We start from the raw sequence: 18,487 nt of genomic DNA, 5'->3' as shown, positions 1-18,487 counted from the left end.
CATTTCACTTTTAATGATGTATCTTTCACATTATTGTATGTCCTTGTTGAAATTACATGTTTCCACTTCCAGTAGAAAAAGTATTAAAATGTATTAACTGGGCAGTGTTCGCTGCCTTTCGTGTTAAAACGGAGTGGAAGTGGGAGTTTTTATAACAAGAGAAAAGCACCTCCAGGGGCATAATCGAAGAGGGGAATGGTATATCAGATGCAATGGTATGCCCGTATGAAGCAAGGTGTAAAAAATATATATATATATATATATATATATATATATATATATATATATATATATATATATATATAACACCTGCTGTATAATGGAAGAGAATCACTGAGAGAACCATAGAATGCCAGCCTATACAGAGCAAATCTATATTCCATACAATTAAAAAAAAAACTATTACAGCCTACAAAAGAAAGAATACCACAACTTCCAACACATTGAAACCATGAATATTCTCAATTGCAGAAGAGCCATGCATCTTTGATACCAAGAAAAACACACACAGCAAGGATGTGGCTAGCTGTGATCCCCAATCTTAAAAAGGAAGGGGAAAAAAAAAAAAAAAAAAACACATTTCAAACTGTTACCATTTTTTTATTTGTTTCTTGCACGGTACGTACAAAGATATCTGGCACTTTGTGTGACGAGGCTTCCGATTTATACACATCCTCTACAAAAAACACAAGCCGTTATTTGTAATACCCAGAATCTTTAGTGTACAGTGTTAAAATAAATACTTTAACTGCATATGAAAAGCTTCACTGTGTACATACATACATACATACATACATAATGTGGCATGTATAAAAATGCTACTGTTTTCCCATTTCAAAGTTACCTTTTTAAACTTGTGCCTCAGACTATACATCCCTCAACCAGCATAATCTGGTATAAAAGCAGTAGGGTTTGGAATTAAACATTTAAAAATGCAATTTATGAAAAATAAACCATTCTTTCCTCCCCAGATAATATTCCCTGCAGTCCTCACAAGTAGATTCTACTTGAGGGCAGCTCCACAATTTCACACACTAAAGATGTGGGGAACCACTAGTTTAATCATGAAGTGGCTTGTAGGCGTGGCATGTCAACTAATTAGTACTGTAATTCAGACAGAAATAACGTGTCCACCTTCAGAAGTAGAAATGATCAAAGTACGATGTTGTCAGACATACTGGCTTCATCATCCACGCTGTGATGGTATCAAAATAGCTAAATGTTTTGAGGACTTATGTACACATTTTTTCTATATGTACTTGTAGCAGACCCTTATCAATAAAACAGAAGCAATCTTCCCCCTTGATTGTATGTAACTCAGGGAAAATAATGCTATTTGTATGTTGCCAATTATGATAGGGTTGCATTCAGTTTCATGTTTGTCAAACCGTCGACTTATTCCATAAATGGCATATTTCTAAAAACTAGAGAATTGCCTTCAAAATTACACCCCATATGTAATGGGGTGATTTTGAAATTGACTGAGGATGCCTAATTTGTGGAACTGCCCTTGTGTAAAAACACATCAGATTTATCCAGAACTTCAAAAACACACAATCACAATTCTAAAGGTAAAACAAGCAGACAAGGTTTTGTCTAATGTCATCCCCTTAAAATACCCATCATAATAAAAGGTACATGGCGTGTGCATTAGCCATTGTGACACAACCACACATCTGTGGACTAACGTACTGTCGGGGATGTGCAGAAAGGAGGAATCTTGATTCAACAATGGATTAAACTACAATCTTTCTGCCGTTAGTCCAGTAACCTCACTGTTTTATACCTGGGATGTATAGAGGAAGTACATTACAGGTTCAAATACATTTATAAAATGAGCACAAATACAATCATTTGTAGACAGGCAGCCTTTGCTGATTTCATATGTAAACTCAAACACATTGTTCTTTTAAAAGGTCTAACTCTAACACATTCCCAAAATCGACACAGCTATTAAAAAAAAAAAAAAAAAGAAAAAAAAAGAAAAAGTCAATAAAAAGTATAAATGTGAGCAACTTGGTATCCTTTAAAAGAAAGGGTTGTCAACACAGAAACAAGAATTGTATTTGTTTGCATAAAGCAGGCACTTCAGTATCTATACATATCTGATCTTCTCCTAGATCAAAAATGTGACCCGACAATCCATTTAAAAGCATGGCAGCATTTGTCAGGTTTCATTGCATAATGTGACAAGAATTAAAAGCTTATACACCAAACACAATCAGAATGGAACCAGACCAGGAAAGATGAACCTGTGACAGAAATAGCCTAGACAAGCCCCCAGCTCCATTAAACCTTCCTTCTTCACCAATGATATAGGAAAAGGTGAGCACACCTTCAAAATGAATTGAACCCATTAAGCTTTAAGCCTGGTCTAAAATGACACCCATTAAACTGGGACAGGAATGGCCGGGGTGGGGGCTGAAGCTAAACAAACAAACAAACAAACAAACAAAACAAACAAAGTCTACTGGAGTAACTAGACACACACACACGTACAAAGAATCTGAATGAATTTTAAAATTGACCCATTGTTTTTGCACCTCTTTTAAAAACTGACAGACCAAGCAGAACAAGAAAAATGAAACCTGATCAGAAATAGGGATTCTTTAAAAAGCAATTACATTTACTAAAAATGGGTAGTCAAGTTTTTAAAACCCTTTACAACAGACATGTTAAGCTTTACCATTGATCACTTGGCACTTAAAGGTGCTTTATCTACAAGCATTTGCCTTTTAAAAATAAATGTAGAATGACGTGAACTGATTAGGGGTTTACATAGTATTGAGATTTCAAAATTCTAGAAGACATTGAAATTTCCATTAAAAATAGTAGTGTATTAACAGTTTCATCCACAAGGTGACACTGTCAACTCCTACTGAAGGTTATTTATACTCCATTTTAATTAAATGTTATTTTGTTAACATTTTGACCAGGCCAATCAATTAAAAGGCATTCAAAACTGAATTAGATAAAAGTGCATTTATATTTAACACTGTTTTTCTAGAATTAAGTCAAGGGAAATGGTCACCATAAAACTAGTGTTCAAAGTTCTTTTTTGCATCCAACTACACACTATTCTTAAGTGTTGTGCATCTTTTACTATTTAAAATTGGACCTCTAAGAGAAATACCATGAACTTCAAACTCCTAAATGTGCTCCGTGACCCGGAGAAGAGTCAAGTTACCATTTCCCCAACGCTTCAGGAAAAGTCCTCAAGCACTTGATAAGTGTGGATTTGTTGTTGCTAGTTTTCACATGGTTACAGCTCAGTCAGTTGGTTTAAAGTCATACAGCTATCTTCCCTTTGATTTCCACTTTGCTGGTCCCTTCGCTTGTTTTGCTCGATTGCTCCTCTGTAAAAGTGATGTACGAGTATACCAGACTGCCAGCAATGCTAAATAAAATACAAAAAAAAAAATAGTTTCATTTTTTAAACTTGAATTGAATTCTGATTAAAAACTGGGATTATGTATATATCTAAAATGATTGTGTTGTGCTGTTATAAAAATGTAAATATTGTTAAACCAATATAGTCTGGTGCTCAAAACATTAAAGCTTTGAATGCAATTATAACAGAACACTACGCTCCACCCTCTACAAGTACCAACAAGACCATAACAATACACAGGCTTTTCCAGTACTTCCTGTTCCTTATCTGAAAGCGTGGTGACGAGAGTAATAAAGCAAACTGAAAGTTGCATTGCAGAGTAGCACATCTCCAGTCACCAGGTAATATTCCTTTACAGTACATAGAATCTAATTGTACGATCTGAGGGGAGTCGATGTGGCTCCCAATAGGCCTGGTCCAGTACAATTTATAGGGGGGGTACTGGGAGACAGGTTTGCTGTCACTAAACTTGACCCTGACAAATTTAACAGCATCTGGTACCAATTTTCTGATAGATTTAAATTTGAAGGTAATCCAAAACACATGTATTTCAAAAAGCTAGAGAAGTCAGCTAATGAAGGTTATCCTCATATCTGAGAGGAAGAAATGCAGGTGATGTTACAAGAGCTCAGCCATCACTGTCCCTGTGAACACAGGTCAGGGTTTTCTTTGAATTTAAAGCTTTGTTGTTAGTTTACCTTTACTCCAAGCTCAGATGGTCTTTTAAGAGGTTAAATACCTGATATTTAAGCCAATGAAGTTAGTCCAGCTGAAAATGTAGTCCCCTCCAAACACCATGCCAATGTAAGTAACTAATATATTCTGAAAAATAAACAGCATTAATAATTCTTCCGATGAGTTTTAACCCTATATTTAGCTTTAAACCAATATTTCCAAAGTATAACAAAAACATATTTTGTTAACCAACCGAAGGGTGAAAAAAAGGAATGATACTGCCCATAGCTAACAGAGTAGGTTATATTCATGCAGTACTTAACAATTTATATTGCATATTTAAAACATCTAGCAATTAATGGTCATGGTTTACTCATGAAACATCAGCAAGCTAAAGGAACGTACCTTTATACAACCAACTATTGTGGTTGTAAGTGCTGAATTGTACTGTGTGCAAACGAATGTAGAATACATAAGAACAAACCTAAAAAAAAAACAATTAAAGTTAGCCTTCAACTGTACATTTGTTCCTTATAATACACTCGTACACTAGGACTCCACTTTGTAGTCATGTTAATGGTTTTGCACATTGAGAAAGCACAGGTTACGTTCCTCAATATGGCTTTCACTGTACAACAGCCATCAGTTATTGGTATAACCGTACAAATCTCAGAACACCAAAGCCTCAAATGTATAAAGAAGAAAAAAGAAAAAAAAACACTGTTGAGAAAGTTATTAAAACCCTTTATTTTCAGACACTCACCCCATTACGCAAGACAGAACAAACTGGAAGACAAACACCGTGTCTGCCCAGCCGTCATACTCCATAGCCTAGAAAGAGAAAAGCAAAGAGAAGGGATCAGTTCTTCTAGTAAACTTGATACTGTACTGCCTCACACAAGTGGTGTCAAGAAATGCAAAGTTTGGAGTAAAGTTCACTTGGAGTTAGCTGGATGGGGGTATTTAAAGTAACAATGCAACATCTGTCCCATCGAGGGAGCTGGCAGTAGAGATACCCATATTAATATCAAGGCTAGCTGCTCCTATGGCAATTAGTTCTATGTAGTAATATCCTGTATTAAATCCAACTATTTGACTCCTGGTACTTTGCTCATTGTCAACAGCCTCAGTATGGATTGTCTGTAGCAGTTAAAGGCTTCTTGTGGAAAATAATGGCCATGACACTGCCTACATTAGATATCTCAGTTCAAAGTGCAGTTATTACAGCCAGCCTTTCAGGGGTTAAAGATTTAAAGAACACAGCCAGCCTTGCTCTTTCTGTGGTAGCAATTCAAATAAAGTGCATAGTGGTTTGCTCACAAACACTGTAACTCCATCACCTATACTGCACATTCATACTTAATGAAACACACAAGGCAGGTTTTGCATGCCCCGATTAGCACTAATCACACTTCCTTACACAAGGTACAATTCTGAGAGCACCTCATCTGTGAAACCAGCACAGAATATTACAGCAAATCTGACATTTTGCATTAAAAAACAGACCAGTTTCTAAATTGTGATACAGCAGCTCCAGTGTTGTCAATGTAAACAGGAGTCATTTGTGCACTGTTGGTTTTATATTGCGTTCTCCAGGTATTCATATAATAGCTGCTTTGTACTTGGTGGGTTCTGGCAGCTCCTTCTCACAGAGTACATGTTTCTGGAGGCAAACCCAGCCAGTCTCCCCCGGGTACTGTACCTGTAACATTCCACTTGTATAAAGCCTTGTTCTCCACACTGCATGCAGCTCAAGCTCTAGGATTACTTTCCAATGACTATTTGCAGTATTCAAAAGTATGTGCATACAGCTCAAGTGTTTCACTTCTTACTAAGAAATAGAGAACTAACCTCCCCTATGTGGTGTAGCCTTAGTATGAATTGTCCTTAAACAGCAATCTAAAAGGAGCACTACGTTCAAGCTGGGACATATTTATCCGTTTAATATATTTAACAGTACAATGTTAATACATTGCAGAATGCATCTAAAAAAATAGGACATATACACTCCTGTTACAGGGAGCAGACCAAATCTACTGGGAGGACACCCAAGGGAAACCCTCTTAAATTCAGGACAATCTCAGGTAATCCTTGGTAAATCACTTAAAATACAAGGCATGTGTTTAGACTGGAGCGAGGCTGTGATTCTGCCAGATTAAACACTGTACACAGCTGTCATTATACCAACTAAAAGACCTTCAGTGAACGTCATAGGCTAGCCTGGTGTCAAAGCTTCCATTAGGTTTGTGTTTAGAACCATATTCAATGCCCATCTGCACAGTATAAACTGAAAGTCAGAAAGTCAGATCAGGTCTTTGGAAAAAAATACTGGTGCAATTTAAGACATCAAAAGCTTACATCATGGACTAGAAGGTTAATAATGGCCCCCAGAGGCAAGTGGTAATACCTACAGTACACTTTCCATAGTAGTACAGCCAAAGACTTTCTACTAAAACTAGAACAGAGTTGCATCATTTTAATATAACAAAACTGTGCAAAAGCAGCATATCCTTCTGGAATGTGAGGACTTGTACAAGTGGGCTGTATTTTGTTGAATCAGTACCTACCTTCTGTACATCCCCAGTTAAATGAGCAAGTACCAGTGTTGGAACAATCATAAACAGGGCATTGTAATACAGAAGCCCGTACTTCCCCAGCTCCTGTTAAAGAAAATGCATTGTCAGTTTCAAGACAAGATGTCAAAGTTTTTCAAATCAATATTCGTCATTAAAATATATATTGGTCTGGATCTCGGCACCCCTTTCTCCAAATCGTTAATCTCACAGGCGTGTGTAGTTACAATGCAACAACATGTTTAATTACAAATTAAGTGTTGGCAGTTGCCAGCATCTTGTGTAATAAAACAGCAATTACACAAGCGGCTGTGTATTCTGCAGTGCAATTATTATGCAACTGACTAAACATGCAATTGCAGTTTGTGTAGTTAAGAGACACTTCATTGGAATTTGTGTTGCTCAGAAATATTGTGCCACAAACAATCTGGAGTAAAAAGCTTTGAGAATCCGACCCATGCAGCTTATAATAATAATAATAATAAACTTTATTTTGTATAGAGCCCTTAAAAGCAATAATCTCAGAGCGCTTCACAATTAATAGTACAGAAATAAAATTAAAAGATTATACATAAAAAAGCACAAGGAAATAAAACAATCATAAAAATCATAAAAACGCCTTTCTAAAAAAGTAAGTCTTTAAATTAGCTTTAAAAACACTCAAAGAAGCTGAGTCCCTGATCTCTAGTGGAATTGAGCTCAATAATTTGGGGGCAACAGAAGGCCCTGTCGCCCATAGAGTGCAGGCGAACAGGCGGGACACACAGTAGTCTCAGATCAGCAGAGCGGAGGTTGCGAGTGGGAGCTTTAGTGTTATAATCCAGCATCAGTTCGAAATTAAAGAGAACGCCCCATTGTTCCTTGACCAAATAACAAAAAAAGTTATTCACACACCTGCAAATTGCTCATGGGGGTTTCTTTCTTCCAGCTAACTGAAAACCATTTGGTGTGCAAGAAAAACACATTTCTTAAACATTCCAGCTAATCACGTTCCACCTTAGTCAGTCAGCACTCCTGAATTTCTGGTTTGTGTCAACTAGATATTTTACTTTCATCATTTACATTACGCAAATTACAGTAATAACCCAATGCCTCGCAGGCAAATAGAACATCCTCTTAAACAAGTAGAAGGGCTAGAGTGGAGACCCACAGGGTTAAAGATTATAAAGCGCTTAGAACTCATTTTACCATTACTTGTGAGAACACTTACAGTTTGCATCATTAGTCAATCCATTTTTAAAGCCTCTGAGTTCAAATCAGAGTTACACCCCAGACAGAGTACACACTAGGTTTCGTACCCACTTGTCAAATATTTTTAAAGTCCCCTTTCACTGCTGCAAGCAATACACAGGGTGTGTTTAATATACCTGGCTTTCAACTGCCACCTAGCCACATTCCACGCTTTTCAAACAATTCAATATAAAATAAAAATCACTACATAATGAATAATGGGGATGGTTTCTTTGGTAATACAATTCACAATGTAAAACAATAACAGAAATTAAAAAGCACACACTTGGTTCCTAGCGCTACAGTGTGTCTGTGTGTGTGTGTGTGTGTGTGTGCGTGTGTGTGTGTGCGTGTGCGTACGCACTTACCTTGGAGTCTAGCTTTTGCTTCACATATGCTCCGTTTGCTGCCGTCAGAACATCATTCAAAAGGATAAACACATATCCTTCGAGATCAAAGGCAAGATCAGTGCTAGAGAAAAGGGTTTTCCAATTCATGATTAAAAAAACAAATACTACATAAATAATAAAAAGTTCATGTAATTTGTTTATACATACAACTTTTTATTATTATTTAAGTGAAAAAATAAATTCTCTAAAAGGATATGACACTATTTAAAAAGCTGCATTTTATGAAGAACAGTGCAAAGAAAAACTATATATTTTTAAAACAAACATATGGAGCAAATCAAGTATTTGCAAGCCAATCAAATGAAGCCATCAGCAAGTAATTGCATAGCCTTTCACTTGCTAATTGACAAAGCTTTACAGGTCCCCATGTTCTAGATAGATAATGCCCATCTTCAAAAGCCACTCCTTAGCATCAAAAAGGCTTTAGGGAACAAATTCCATTCTGAAGACAAGCCAAGAAAACTCCTATACTGATACTCTGTGGCATTCACAGTGTGTGTCCATATATATGAAGTCAAGACATTGCTGCTGCTACACCACATTCATGGATACTAGTCTTACCTGGCAGCTACAAACGCTCCAAATATCATTGCAATTACTGTCAGCTGGACTGGGCGGGAGAACTTCTTTCTGAAGAGAAGAAAAATCATTCAAATCTCAATAGCTTTCATCCTGTGCTGTTTGTCTAGAGATGATCCCCAGCTCTCCTGGTTAATTATAATCATCGTTTTAACACCGATCACTGGCATGCAGTGGTTTAATTGTATACAAATAAAAGGTGCAGTCACTCTACTAGATTTGGCTGCACTGTGGAGAAATACAGGATATAAAAATCAATGACCTAAAGTAATGACTTACTTTAATAACATGACCTCAGCAAACATTGTAAAAAGGATGGAGAATCTTCTTAGGACTGTGAACATGGGCAAGCTGAAGACAGAAAGTGTGTTAGGCACAGGTAAGTGATTGAATTTACTTTATTAAATAATTAAGGAACTGGTTAAAAAAAGGTCCCAAGAAGGAATAGCCATTGAAGACCAAGCGACATTATATTTACCCTTCTTAATACCAATTCAATTAGTCAAGTCTGTGCTAGGAATTACCTATTCTGTGTCTAGACAAATGGCATAAATGGAAACAGTAATAACATTGGAATCAATAAAGGCTTCTTAATTTAAAAAAAAACTCATACTTCAGCCTTTTTGTGCCAAACAGTCCTGTGATTTGGTTCCCGACATAAAGAAGAGGTAGAGGAAAGGTCTGGAATGAAATGGGAGGGGGAAACAAAAGGTCCATATCATATGATGTGATCTACAACATCACTTTGCTTTGCCAAAAGACGCACATGCAGTACCAATTTCTTGCATTGTTGTGAACCATATTAAAGTCAATATTCCATATTCTCATGAAAAAGCTGAACCTGTTAACCCATTTATGAAATAAATTTGCATTTAATAGATCTAATCAAATCCTTTGAACAGAGACCAGTTGCTGTCTTCCCTATCCAAGGTCTTAACATCGGTAACTGCATGTGTACCACAGAAACTGGTAACATAAGTAAATTAAGGCTCAAACACTCAACCATGATCTGATGCGTCAGTCTTCAAAAGCGTTCACGATAAAGTAGAAAAATAGATTTGCAGAACAGCATCGGTAATAACACAAGGTTAGTGGTGACTTGCGCATAATAACACGGATAATAATAATAATAATAATAATAATAATAATAATAATAATAGATAGATAGATAGTGATTATGTATGCTTAACAACAACAATGCAACAACAACAATAATAATAATAATAATAATAAACAAAAACAAATGAATGGCTACATAAATAATAAGGGGTGGGCGCCCAGTCACACAGTAATTAGTAAAACAGGCTTGATTTCAAACCACATGACATGATGAAGCTGTTCTCCGATTGCTCAGTTGTGTAGATGTCGCGCGACGAATTCGCAAGAATAGGACCAGGTTCTATTTTTAATGTCATCGCTCGCGTTGGAATTCGTGTCGCGGCGACGTCGCTTCTGTCGCATTTGGTGTGAAGGGCGCTATTGAAAATTGCCTCCGATTAACACGAGCTGGTGGGGAGGGACGGACGGCGCTCAGTTTTTTTAGTGTTCGCGTATATTTTGTATGTTTCAAACATACTCTACCATAGCACTTCTTACACTGTCTTGAACACTATGTATTCAGTACATGTTTTACTTAAGCACTACAACCGCAATAGGTACCCTACCCGCCAGTGCTTTGGCATAATATAGGCTACCCAGATTCATACATGACAGCGGCGCCATATATTAATACATATAACGATTTGGTAGTGGATTTTAATACAACTTTTGTTTAAGTAATATGCATTATAGAAAATCAAAAGATCTCATCACGACTTCTGTTAACAGAATAGTTGGTACACATCACTCTTCTTCAACAATTTAAAATGACAATGCAACAGTGTACTTTACCAATGACGCTGCAGAACCGAGTTGCAACGTACAAGGCGGATTGAATGCATCGATTTATTTCTTTTTTGTGGCACCGCCTGCTCTTTAACCATCAATTTTACGAGGAGCTTTTCAAATGTCGTTTATATCAACGTTGTAAATATCAACCTAGTGTCTTTGACCTTAGTACCGTCTCACTGTAAACTACTTCCAAAAATGTCCTTACCTTTCGAGGTATATTTATGTCAAAATCTGGAAAGTGGATCACCCCGAGTGCCTTTCCCACCCACAGCACGACCACTGTGGCCACCATCTGCAGAGAAGACAGCGGGAGGGTAACTATGCAGTGCGCGGATTATACGAGAATGGACATGTGTTAAAGTAGCGAAGTATCGCACTTACTTGACCCAGGCCCACACATATTGAGGATGGAAACCTACAAGACAACAAACAAACGGCTTTAGAAACCTCTGTACAATCACAAAACTGCATATGAAATAATTAATACCACTTTGAGAACTACAAATACTTATTCTCTGGAGTATGAACTAGTCGGGATTTACAGGAATGATTCCAGAAATATTTGGCACACAGCAAACTCAAGATATTATTATCAGTGATATTATCACCTACACTCACCTTCAACTACAGTATCTTTACACGGGGTGTTGTATCAGTGACAGGTCTTCAAACTATATTACTGAAGCAATTCTACTTGTACAGTACATTGTAGTTATTTGCCTACAGTTGTTGAAACGTTGTATTTAGCCATACATAAAGCTCTATATAAATGTTTGACCTACGGCACAAATCATCATTCGTCTACGTGCAAAATCTTCCTAAACTGTCAAATTACTGCACTAAAACTACACAATTCTTTCTTTGTCAAGCAGCTCATAGGTTTTGTTTCTTTTTTGTTGTACTCACATTCATGCAATTTAGGAAACATTTTGCTATATACAGTGTGCGGGGGAAACAGTAATATTAATATGGAATATAGGCTACAAATAGTTGAAATGCAGCAACATCATCCCCATTCATTAATACATAGTGGTTCACACTACCCACACATGCACGACCACTTCTGTCCCTTTTACACAGAAGTTAATAAGTAACAAAGTAACAGAGCCAAGCCTTTAATCCAAAGTCCAGGAGCTCCCCGGCTCTGGGCTGCCTCCTCTCCTACCTGTAGTTCGTCAGGACGCTTTTATTCACTACCACGATAATGAACGAGCTCAGCCCATAAAATCCAGCAGCTACAAGCTTTAAAAACACAGTTAACGATTGCTCCGCCATCCCCGAGCCCTCATCACTGTTTGGTAGAGGTTTACCGTGATCTTTTCCTTTAACCCGCACATGCTGACGTTTCTGAACTTCCGCCATAGTTGCAAAGCACCCGTATATGAAGTTACGTAAGATGCTCAACAGCGCCATCTCCTGGTAAGTATTTTTCATGCATGCAGCAGAAAAAAACATTTACTTTGAGGAGGTACAAATAATAATAATAATAATAATAATAATAATAATAATAATAATAATAATAATATCTTTATTTTTATATAGCACCTTTCATAGTGGACCACCATCACAAAGCGCTTAAATGGGTTTCTGAATGGCACAGTAATTCAGTTTTGAACTCTTTATATACACTTTGCACCTAGTATATTCTCCCTTATGTTTTGACAATGAATGATATGTTTTTCTGTAAGTGTTACCATGGTTTTAATTTCGTGCAATTCCTTCCACCCACCCCATATGGCCAAACAGTATTGCATGCATTTTCTAGCGAATGTCTGAAAAATGTACACATTTACAAGAGTCTTTAAAAACTTACCAAACTGGTATTGTAGTGACTGGGGAGGGAAAATGTAGTGAAGAGACACAACAAAGAATTATATTTAAGTGCTGGGACAAACATATGTTTTTTATATATATATATATATATATATATATATATATATATATATATATATATATATATATATATATATATATATATATATATTCAAATATAGTACTTGTTAGTTTAACATGTTAGTTTAATGTTAGTTAAAAACTTTCTAGAAGAGAATATACCCATTAAGGTTTAAAGTGTATAATATTGCTATCAAAATCTAATTGATATTGTCTGCCAATTAAAAATGCTGAAATATTGACAGCCAGTATTGCAGAAATATTGGCCTGGATTTTTTACTTCCCCTTTATTTAAATGAAATATAATCATACAAGGGGATTGCAATATGGAAATAAAACATGTTTGTGAAGATATATAAACAGAGCAATTATAACATAATATTGTGATGATGCTAAGTTAAATAAGTTATGCATTTTCATTGCACCACAATGTAAAATAGGATCCTGTGTATAGTGGGTTATCTAAATCAGGGAGCAAAGGGAGCATTGTGATGATTGTGAACTGAGCTCCAATTGACTAGATCTGCATAACGTTTGGAGGGATGGAAATAAAAGTCCCATTGCATAGCAGTTTGATCCATTCCTGGTTTTACTGTGAGACACACACAAGCTTGTTACCTATACACTGTGGCTAATGAATGGGTGAAACTGCTATGCAATAGGAGTCTTATTTCCATGCCTGTTTTGTTTGTGCAAAACACGACTGAGGAGAGCATAGTTCACACTGAAATGAGGAGAGCATAGATCACACTGAAAATGCAAGCCGGAGTGATATTAAGTTATGTAGCAGGCAAATGGGCCACATTTGTGTCTAATATTGATTTTATTAAACTCTGTTTTTCTACATTTTTTAACAAGGAAGTAGCTTAATAGTAGCTTTCTGTTTTCTGTGAGTCACTGATATTGCCACAGTAATCAAAACATCCTAGGACTGGTAGTGCTGCAGTACAACAATGCCTTGCTCTTCAACCATCGGTATATCCCCTCCTTCAGAATTCCACGCGGTCGTTCTGTTTATAACTCATAGCAGTTGGAATGCTAATAACTGGGTGCTGGCCAAAGGGAGAAGGTGTCCTCACTGAAGCCACAGTTTCTTCTTTAGATGGTTAATCTGGCACCTCTGACGATGTGCCAGGTCTCACAGCGGGAGACCTGCTAGTCTCTGTAGGACCAGAACCCTTCTGGTTTGTCTCTGTGTTCTCCTCAGCTGAATGAGACCTGCTAGTCTTCGAGGGCCCAGAACCCGTTTGTTTACTTGGGGAAAGAAAATAAATTGATTAAATGAAAAGCTCGCTCCCTGCTTTTACAGTCTATTTGTATTACAGCAGAGCCTTAACAAGCAAAAACACTTGTCAATTTAAATATTATGTTTCTTATTAGATCAAAATACTTAAAACATATTTCTCTTCAGATAGTTTTGTCACTCTATTATTAGATCAGAATACTTTATTTAAAACCTCTATGCGTATTAACAACACAATCAAATAAAATCAAATAGGTTTTTTTAGTTTCAAATATCATTCTGTCTAAAAAGGGTTACCCTTTTGTTTTTGCTAATTTGCAATACCTAGCCTCCGTGTTTAGTTCCCCCCAGATGCCTGCTTCTTTCAAGGTTACAGGCTTCCACGAGTGTAAGTGCACTAATAACAAAGGCACATAGACAAGCTTTTTTTCTAACATTATCACTTGTTCAGTTTTCTTAGTTCAAATCATTGTAACCTGTTCATAAGTTGCTGCAATATTATTTATGCTGGCTTTATATTCTTTAAAACACAGTACAATTATTACAATATTCTGACAGTGTCAGTTAGTACTGAACTTCTTTTGTTTTTAACTGTAATATGTTCTTTCAACAATAATAATGTTATTAGTATAACAGTTTAACTTTAAATGACTTTATAAAAATATATTACTAATTCAGTTACTTCAGTATAACAGTTGCTCCTAGAAATGGTAATATTATTTTACTGAATTATGTCTGACCCCTTTCTCTGTTCATACAAAATCCATTTGAAGCAGGTTTTAAGACACCCTAGCCTTTTGCCAATGTTGTGGTGTTGATTAATTTGAGACATGAAGTAATGAAAGAAAAGTAATGAAAGAAGCTACTTTTTCTCATAAAACTGGAATATGTTAACAAGGCCTTATGATAAGAGCCTGCCAGGTTTGACTCCTCCCAGCAGGTGCATTCATAGACTATCCATTGTTTTCTACTGAGTATACAGATCTTTTTGAAAGGAACATATACAGCATTACAGTATATCATATTAATTCAATCAATACAGGCTAGTTTAAATCATCCAATCCATGTCTAATAACTCAGCACGTTCCCAACAGGATTCGAACTCTGTGCCAGGCTCAGCTCGGACTGGTTCTGCAAACACCACGACAGGCCTGTGCAGCCAGCGTTTTACATCAGAGGTGTGGGCAGCCAGGGCCTTTACCTGATACCTGCAAACACTTCAATATTGTTAGCTGGGCTCCCATCTCTACATTCCCATTCCCATCATTAGTGGGCAAAAACATTTTAACTGAATCTGGGTCCATCAAAGAACCGCACACCCTTGCAACCAAGGCCTTCATTGCAAAAGGATCTAATGACTTATAGCACAAAAGTGACGCGCCAGAACCGTCTGTGACACAACTAACCGATGTGTGTGCATGTTTTTGTTCAGCTTATTTAAAGCTTTAAAACCACTACATAGTCTCTGATGACTGCAAAGGTAGCACACATATTTATAAACTTTCACAAAGCGCATATATCACAATTATGGGAACATTGTTATAAGAAACAGCAGGCAATGTTCTACCTTTCTGGTGTGAATTCCTACCAGATCGATTTTCAGAGTTGCTGAATGGCTGGATGTTAAGAATGCCACTGTATTGTTCACGGGATATTGTCACTGGAGCGAAAGCATGTTTGTGCTGATGCTGAGATGATTAGGGAGGTTTATAAACCAGAGCGTTTTTAAACCAGAAAAAGTTAAAGGTACCTTATTTTTTATGAACCATTTTTTACTCCTCGTTTATAATCTGCTTGGCAGTTTTAGGTTTGGATAGTTCAGTTCTTCTAGTACTAGGTAAGTCAAAATCCCAGTCATAGGCATTCGTTAATTGGGAGCATATTTCACAAGTCACATCAGGGCACTTTCCTTGCACCACTCCTAGTTGACGACCCTGAAAAACAAGATTGTGAATATCTTGGACTTGCAACATTATGAACATGTTATTTATCAGCAGTAGTGAAACCTGTATTTCTTAGATGTTTGTGTAAGTTCAAGTATGCAAGGAAGGCAACAGAAATGTAACACCAGGTAGCTCTAGGCAAAACACCAAGATAACAATATCTATTTCTATGTAGCAACAAGCTTAAAGAATAAAAAAAAACAGAATAAATATTGCTTAAATAAATAGCTATTAAACAGGCCAGCACATACATTCACAATAATTAGTGCTACAATATAAAGCAACTTGTTGAAATAATTCTGTTATGACTTTAGATGTTTATGATAACAGTGCAGTGACATCAAGCAGGAACTGCTGATAACACACAATGAAGATATCTCGGTATATCTCACACCACTTATTTTCTTCAGCTGCTCTTGTCTTATCCTGTACACTAGTATCTTGTGTGCTGCAAACAGAAATGTAAGATACTCACCCTGGAATGTTTACTCAAGACCTTTCGAGAATAGCTGTCCAAGACACTAAATGAGGTTAACAACCTGTCTGTCATTTTTCAGTAAATTCTGCTTGATAAAAATATAAATATGGAATAAACTGAAAAATAATAATAAAAAAACATTTAAATCCTCCAAAACTATTACTTTCTTCTATAAAAACAAATAATGCAATAAATGCTGGAAACATCATCATTAATATATATTAATTTTCAGGTAACAAAGGATGCCTGCAGGTGTGCTTACAAATGTTTATATATTTCCATGGAGACTGTTTCACATTCAGTAACTCTTACCCACTTTACATTACTACAGTTCTGGACAGATTGCATTCTACAGTAAGGATAATGCTTATTATCACAAGAATAACATGTATTCTTTATTTATTTCTTTATTTCTTTATTTAAAATAACCTAGCACACGTTGTTTTGTTTTTTTAAATACCGGCTGCGTATCGCAGTAATAAAAACTCCCTATCTAAAACAGATTTCTATATTTCTGTGAGTACGTAAAATCACACCATCTCATGACATTAGCAATGTTAAGAACCTTAATTTGCTTTACTACCGTATTTAGTTTTTGAGGTTTTATTAACATAATTCAGGTTTTAGCTATGAACCCTTCCTGACCTCTGTTTTTGTAAAATGTCCGCAGTTTAAATACGCCACTTTCAATAGCAATTTTACTTGTATCTATAAACTAATAAAGCATAACTTAATAACTAAGCCAATGGACATACCTTCACACAGGCTCTGTATTGACCTGAACACACGCACAGGGTGACGCGTCGTTCATTGCCATGGAAACATTAGGTGCAAACCATTAGTTTGTTTGTGTACCGTTGTGCTAATACAAAACTGAATTACATACTTTACATTTTTATACATTAATTTCTATTCCATAAACAAAAATAATAATAATGATTATTAATTCTAATGTTTATTTTCAAATGTATATAGTCATATCCTTCATAAATACCCCCTGCATGGAATAAAACGCGTTTTGTCCTATACAGGTATCAGTGTATCAATCAGTTCATGGGTAAGCTAAGTTGCAGTTAAATCAACTGCAAGAAGCAGGTTTGTTTTAATTATAATACAGCCGGTAACCGTGTTTTGAGCACAGTCCATACAATCTAGCAATTAAAATCTTCAAAAAATATTTGTCGGCCATTATTTCTATTCTTTTATTTGAAGACTCGTTATGTTCTCTTGGTCGAGAGCTTTGGCTAAACGCTTTATATTGACATGTTTTATGATACACCATCGGAAAAGGAATACAAGGAAAATGAGATTATACCATGTTTATTTTCAGCGAAACACATTTTTGCGTATTTTTTTTTTATTTGTGCAAAACAACTTCGTGTGCTTTCTGAAAGGTGGTTTCTGATTGATCAAAATGTATTTGTAAACAGTCATTGCATACTTGTCTGCATTTTCAGTGTTGCTTTGAAAGTGAGATTGCACTACATGTTTTTGATTCGTTAATCTTCTTTTCCACTTACAGCATCATTAACATGCTACATGTAAAAAGAAGGTCAACTGACCACATAACGTTTAACATTCGCACCTACAATGCATTTTGTGGTAAATAACTCTTCACTTGGGGTTAACACATACGACACCATAAATACCATACAGTTAACAAAGAATAAGGCAAACTTCAGATAACCTACTTTAAAACAAATGACAGTAAAGCACATTTTTGACGTGGCCAGCTGTTTCTATATTAGGTACAATATATTAAGGGCGTAAAATGTCAACCTTTGCTTGACAAAACACGTATTTCTCTTTCAACATGGTTTTGAAGAGGCAATTCAAGAACTAGGTCACAAAATGTTTTTTTTTTTTTATTTAAAGAACTAGGTCACACTTTAAACCAGCTAATTAATTACATAGAACGTCTGTTATTCTACACAGCTACATGTGTAATTACAATGCTAATACTGTGTAATTAAGATTGCTTCATACCAAGTTTGACCAAAATATAGGTACAAAGACAGAAGAAAATATGTATTGGATCAAAACGTAGTTGGATCAAATAGATAGTTTGAAAACAGCTTTCTGTGTTAAACGTGGGAGCCTGCCCAGGTGCATCAAACGCTTTTAAAGTCATGAAAGTCTTGTGATGTGTAACTACAAGAATGTGCTCAGCGAGCTCAGCCAC

The 18,487-nt window shown here is 36.2% G+C and overlaps 1 protein-coding gene across 2 annotated transcripts; it reads right to left on the bottom strand.

The window, feature by feature from the left end:
* Positions 1 to 579: 579 nt before the first annotated feature.
* LOC117417242 (UDP-N-acetylglucosamine/UDP-glucose/GDP-mannose transporter-like) lies at positions 580 to 12,125 on the bottom strand. Of its 2 annotated transcripts, XM_034029225.3 has the most exons (12): positions 11,914 to 12,125; positions 11,130 to 11,163; positions 10,954 to 11,040; positions 9,472 to 9,539; positions 9,138 to 9,209; positions 8,841 to 8,909; positions 8,238 to 8,340; positions 6,634 to 6,726; positions 4,830 to 4,897; positions 4,472 to 4,550; positions 4,131 to 4,213; positions 580 to 3,397 (listed from the first exon to the last, which is right to left on the bottom strand). In XM_034029225.3, the coding sequence occupies exons 1-12, from the start codon at positions 12,108 to 12,110 to the stop codon at positions 3,289 to 3,291; spliced, it is 1,062 nt and encodes a 353-aa protein (XP_033885116.2). In that variant the 5' UTR covers positions 12,111 to 12,125; the 3' UTR covers positions 580 to 3,288. The 2 variants fall into 2 exon arrangements, with proteins under 2 accessions (XP_033885116.2, XP_033885117.2); XM_034029226.3 differs by lacking the exon at positions 4,131 to 4,213 and having other exon boundaries at positions 11,914 to 12,052.
* Between the last annotated feature and the right edge of the window lie 6,362 nt (positions 12,126 to 18,487).

Source organism: Acipenser ruthenus, chromosome 12, assembly GCF_902713425.1.
Source record: "Acipenser ruthenus chromosome 12, fAciRut3.2 maternal haplotype, whole genome shotgun sequence".
NCBI classification, from domain to species: Eukaryota; Metazoa; Chordata; class Actinopteri; order Acipenseriformes; family Acipenseridae; genus Acipenser; species Acipenser ruthenus.
The sequence above is the reverse complement of the archived record's forward strand: the minus strand, read 5'-3'. Positions and strand labels throughout refer to the sequence as shown.

What these genes read in the sequence shown, in the direction of transcription:
- LOC117417242 (XM_034029225.3), bottom strand. Translation starts at nt 12,110, where the DNA reads ATGGCGGAAGTTCAGAAACGTCAGCATGTGCGGGTTAAAGGAAAAGAT. An exon ending in GGAGCGTTTGTAGCTGCCAG is followed by an intron (nt 8,341 to 8,840) that starts GTAAGACTAGTA and finishes CCTTTTCTCTAG; the next exon opens with CACTGATCTTGCCTTTGATC. An exon ending in GTTCTGTCTTGCGTAATGGG is followed by an intron (nt 4,551 to 4,829) that starts GTGAGTGTCTGA and finishes TTTTTTTTTTAG; the next exon opens with GTTTGTTCTTATGTATTCTA.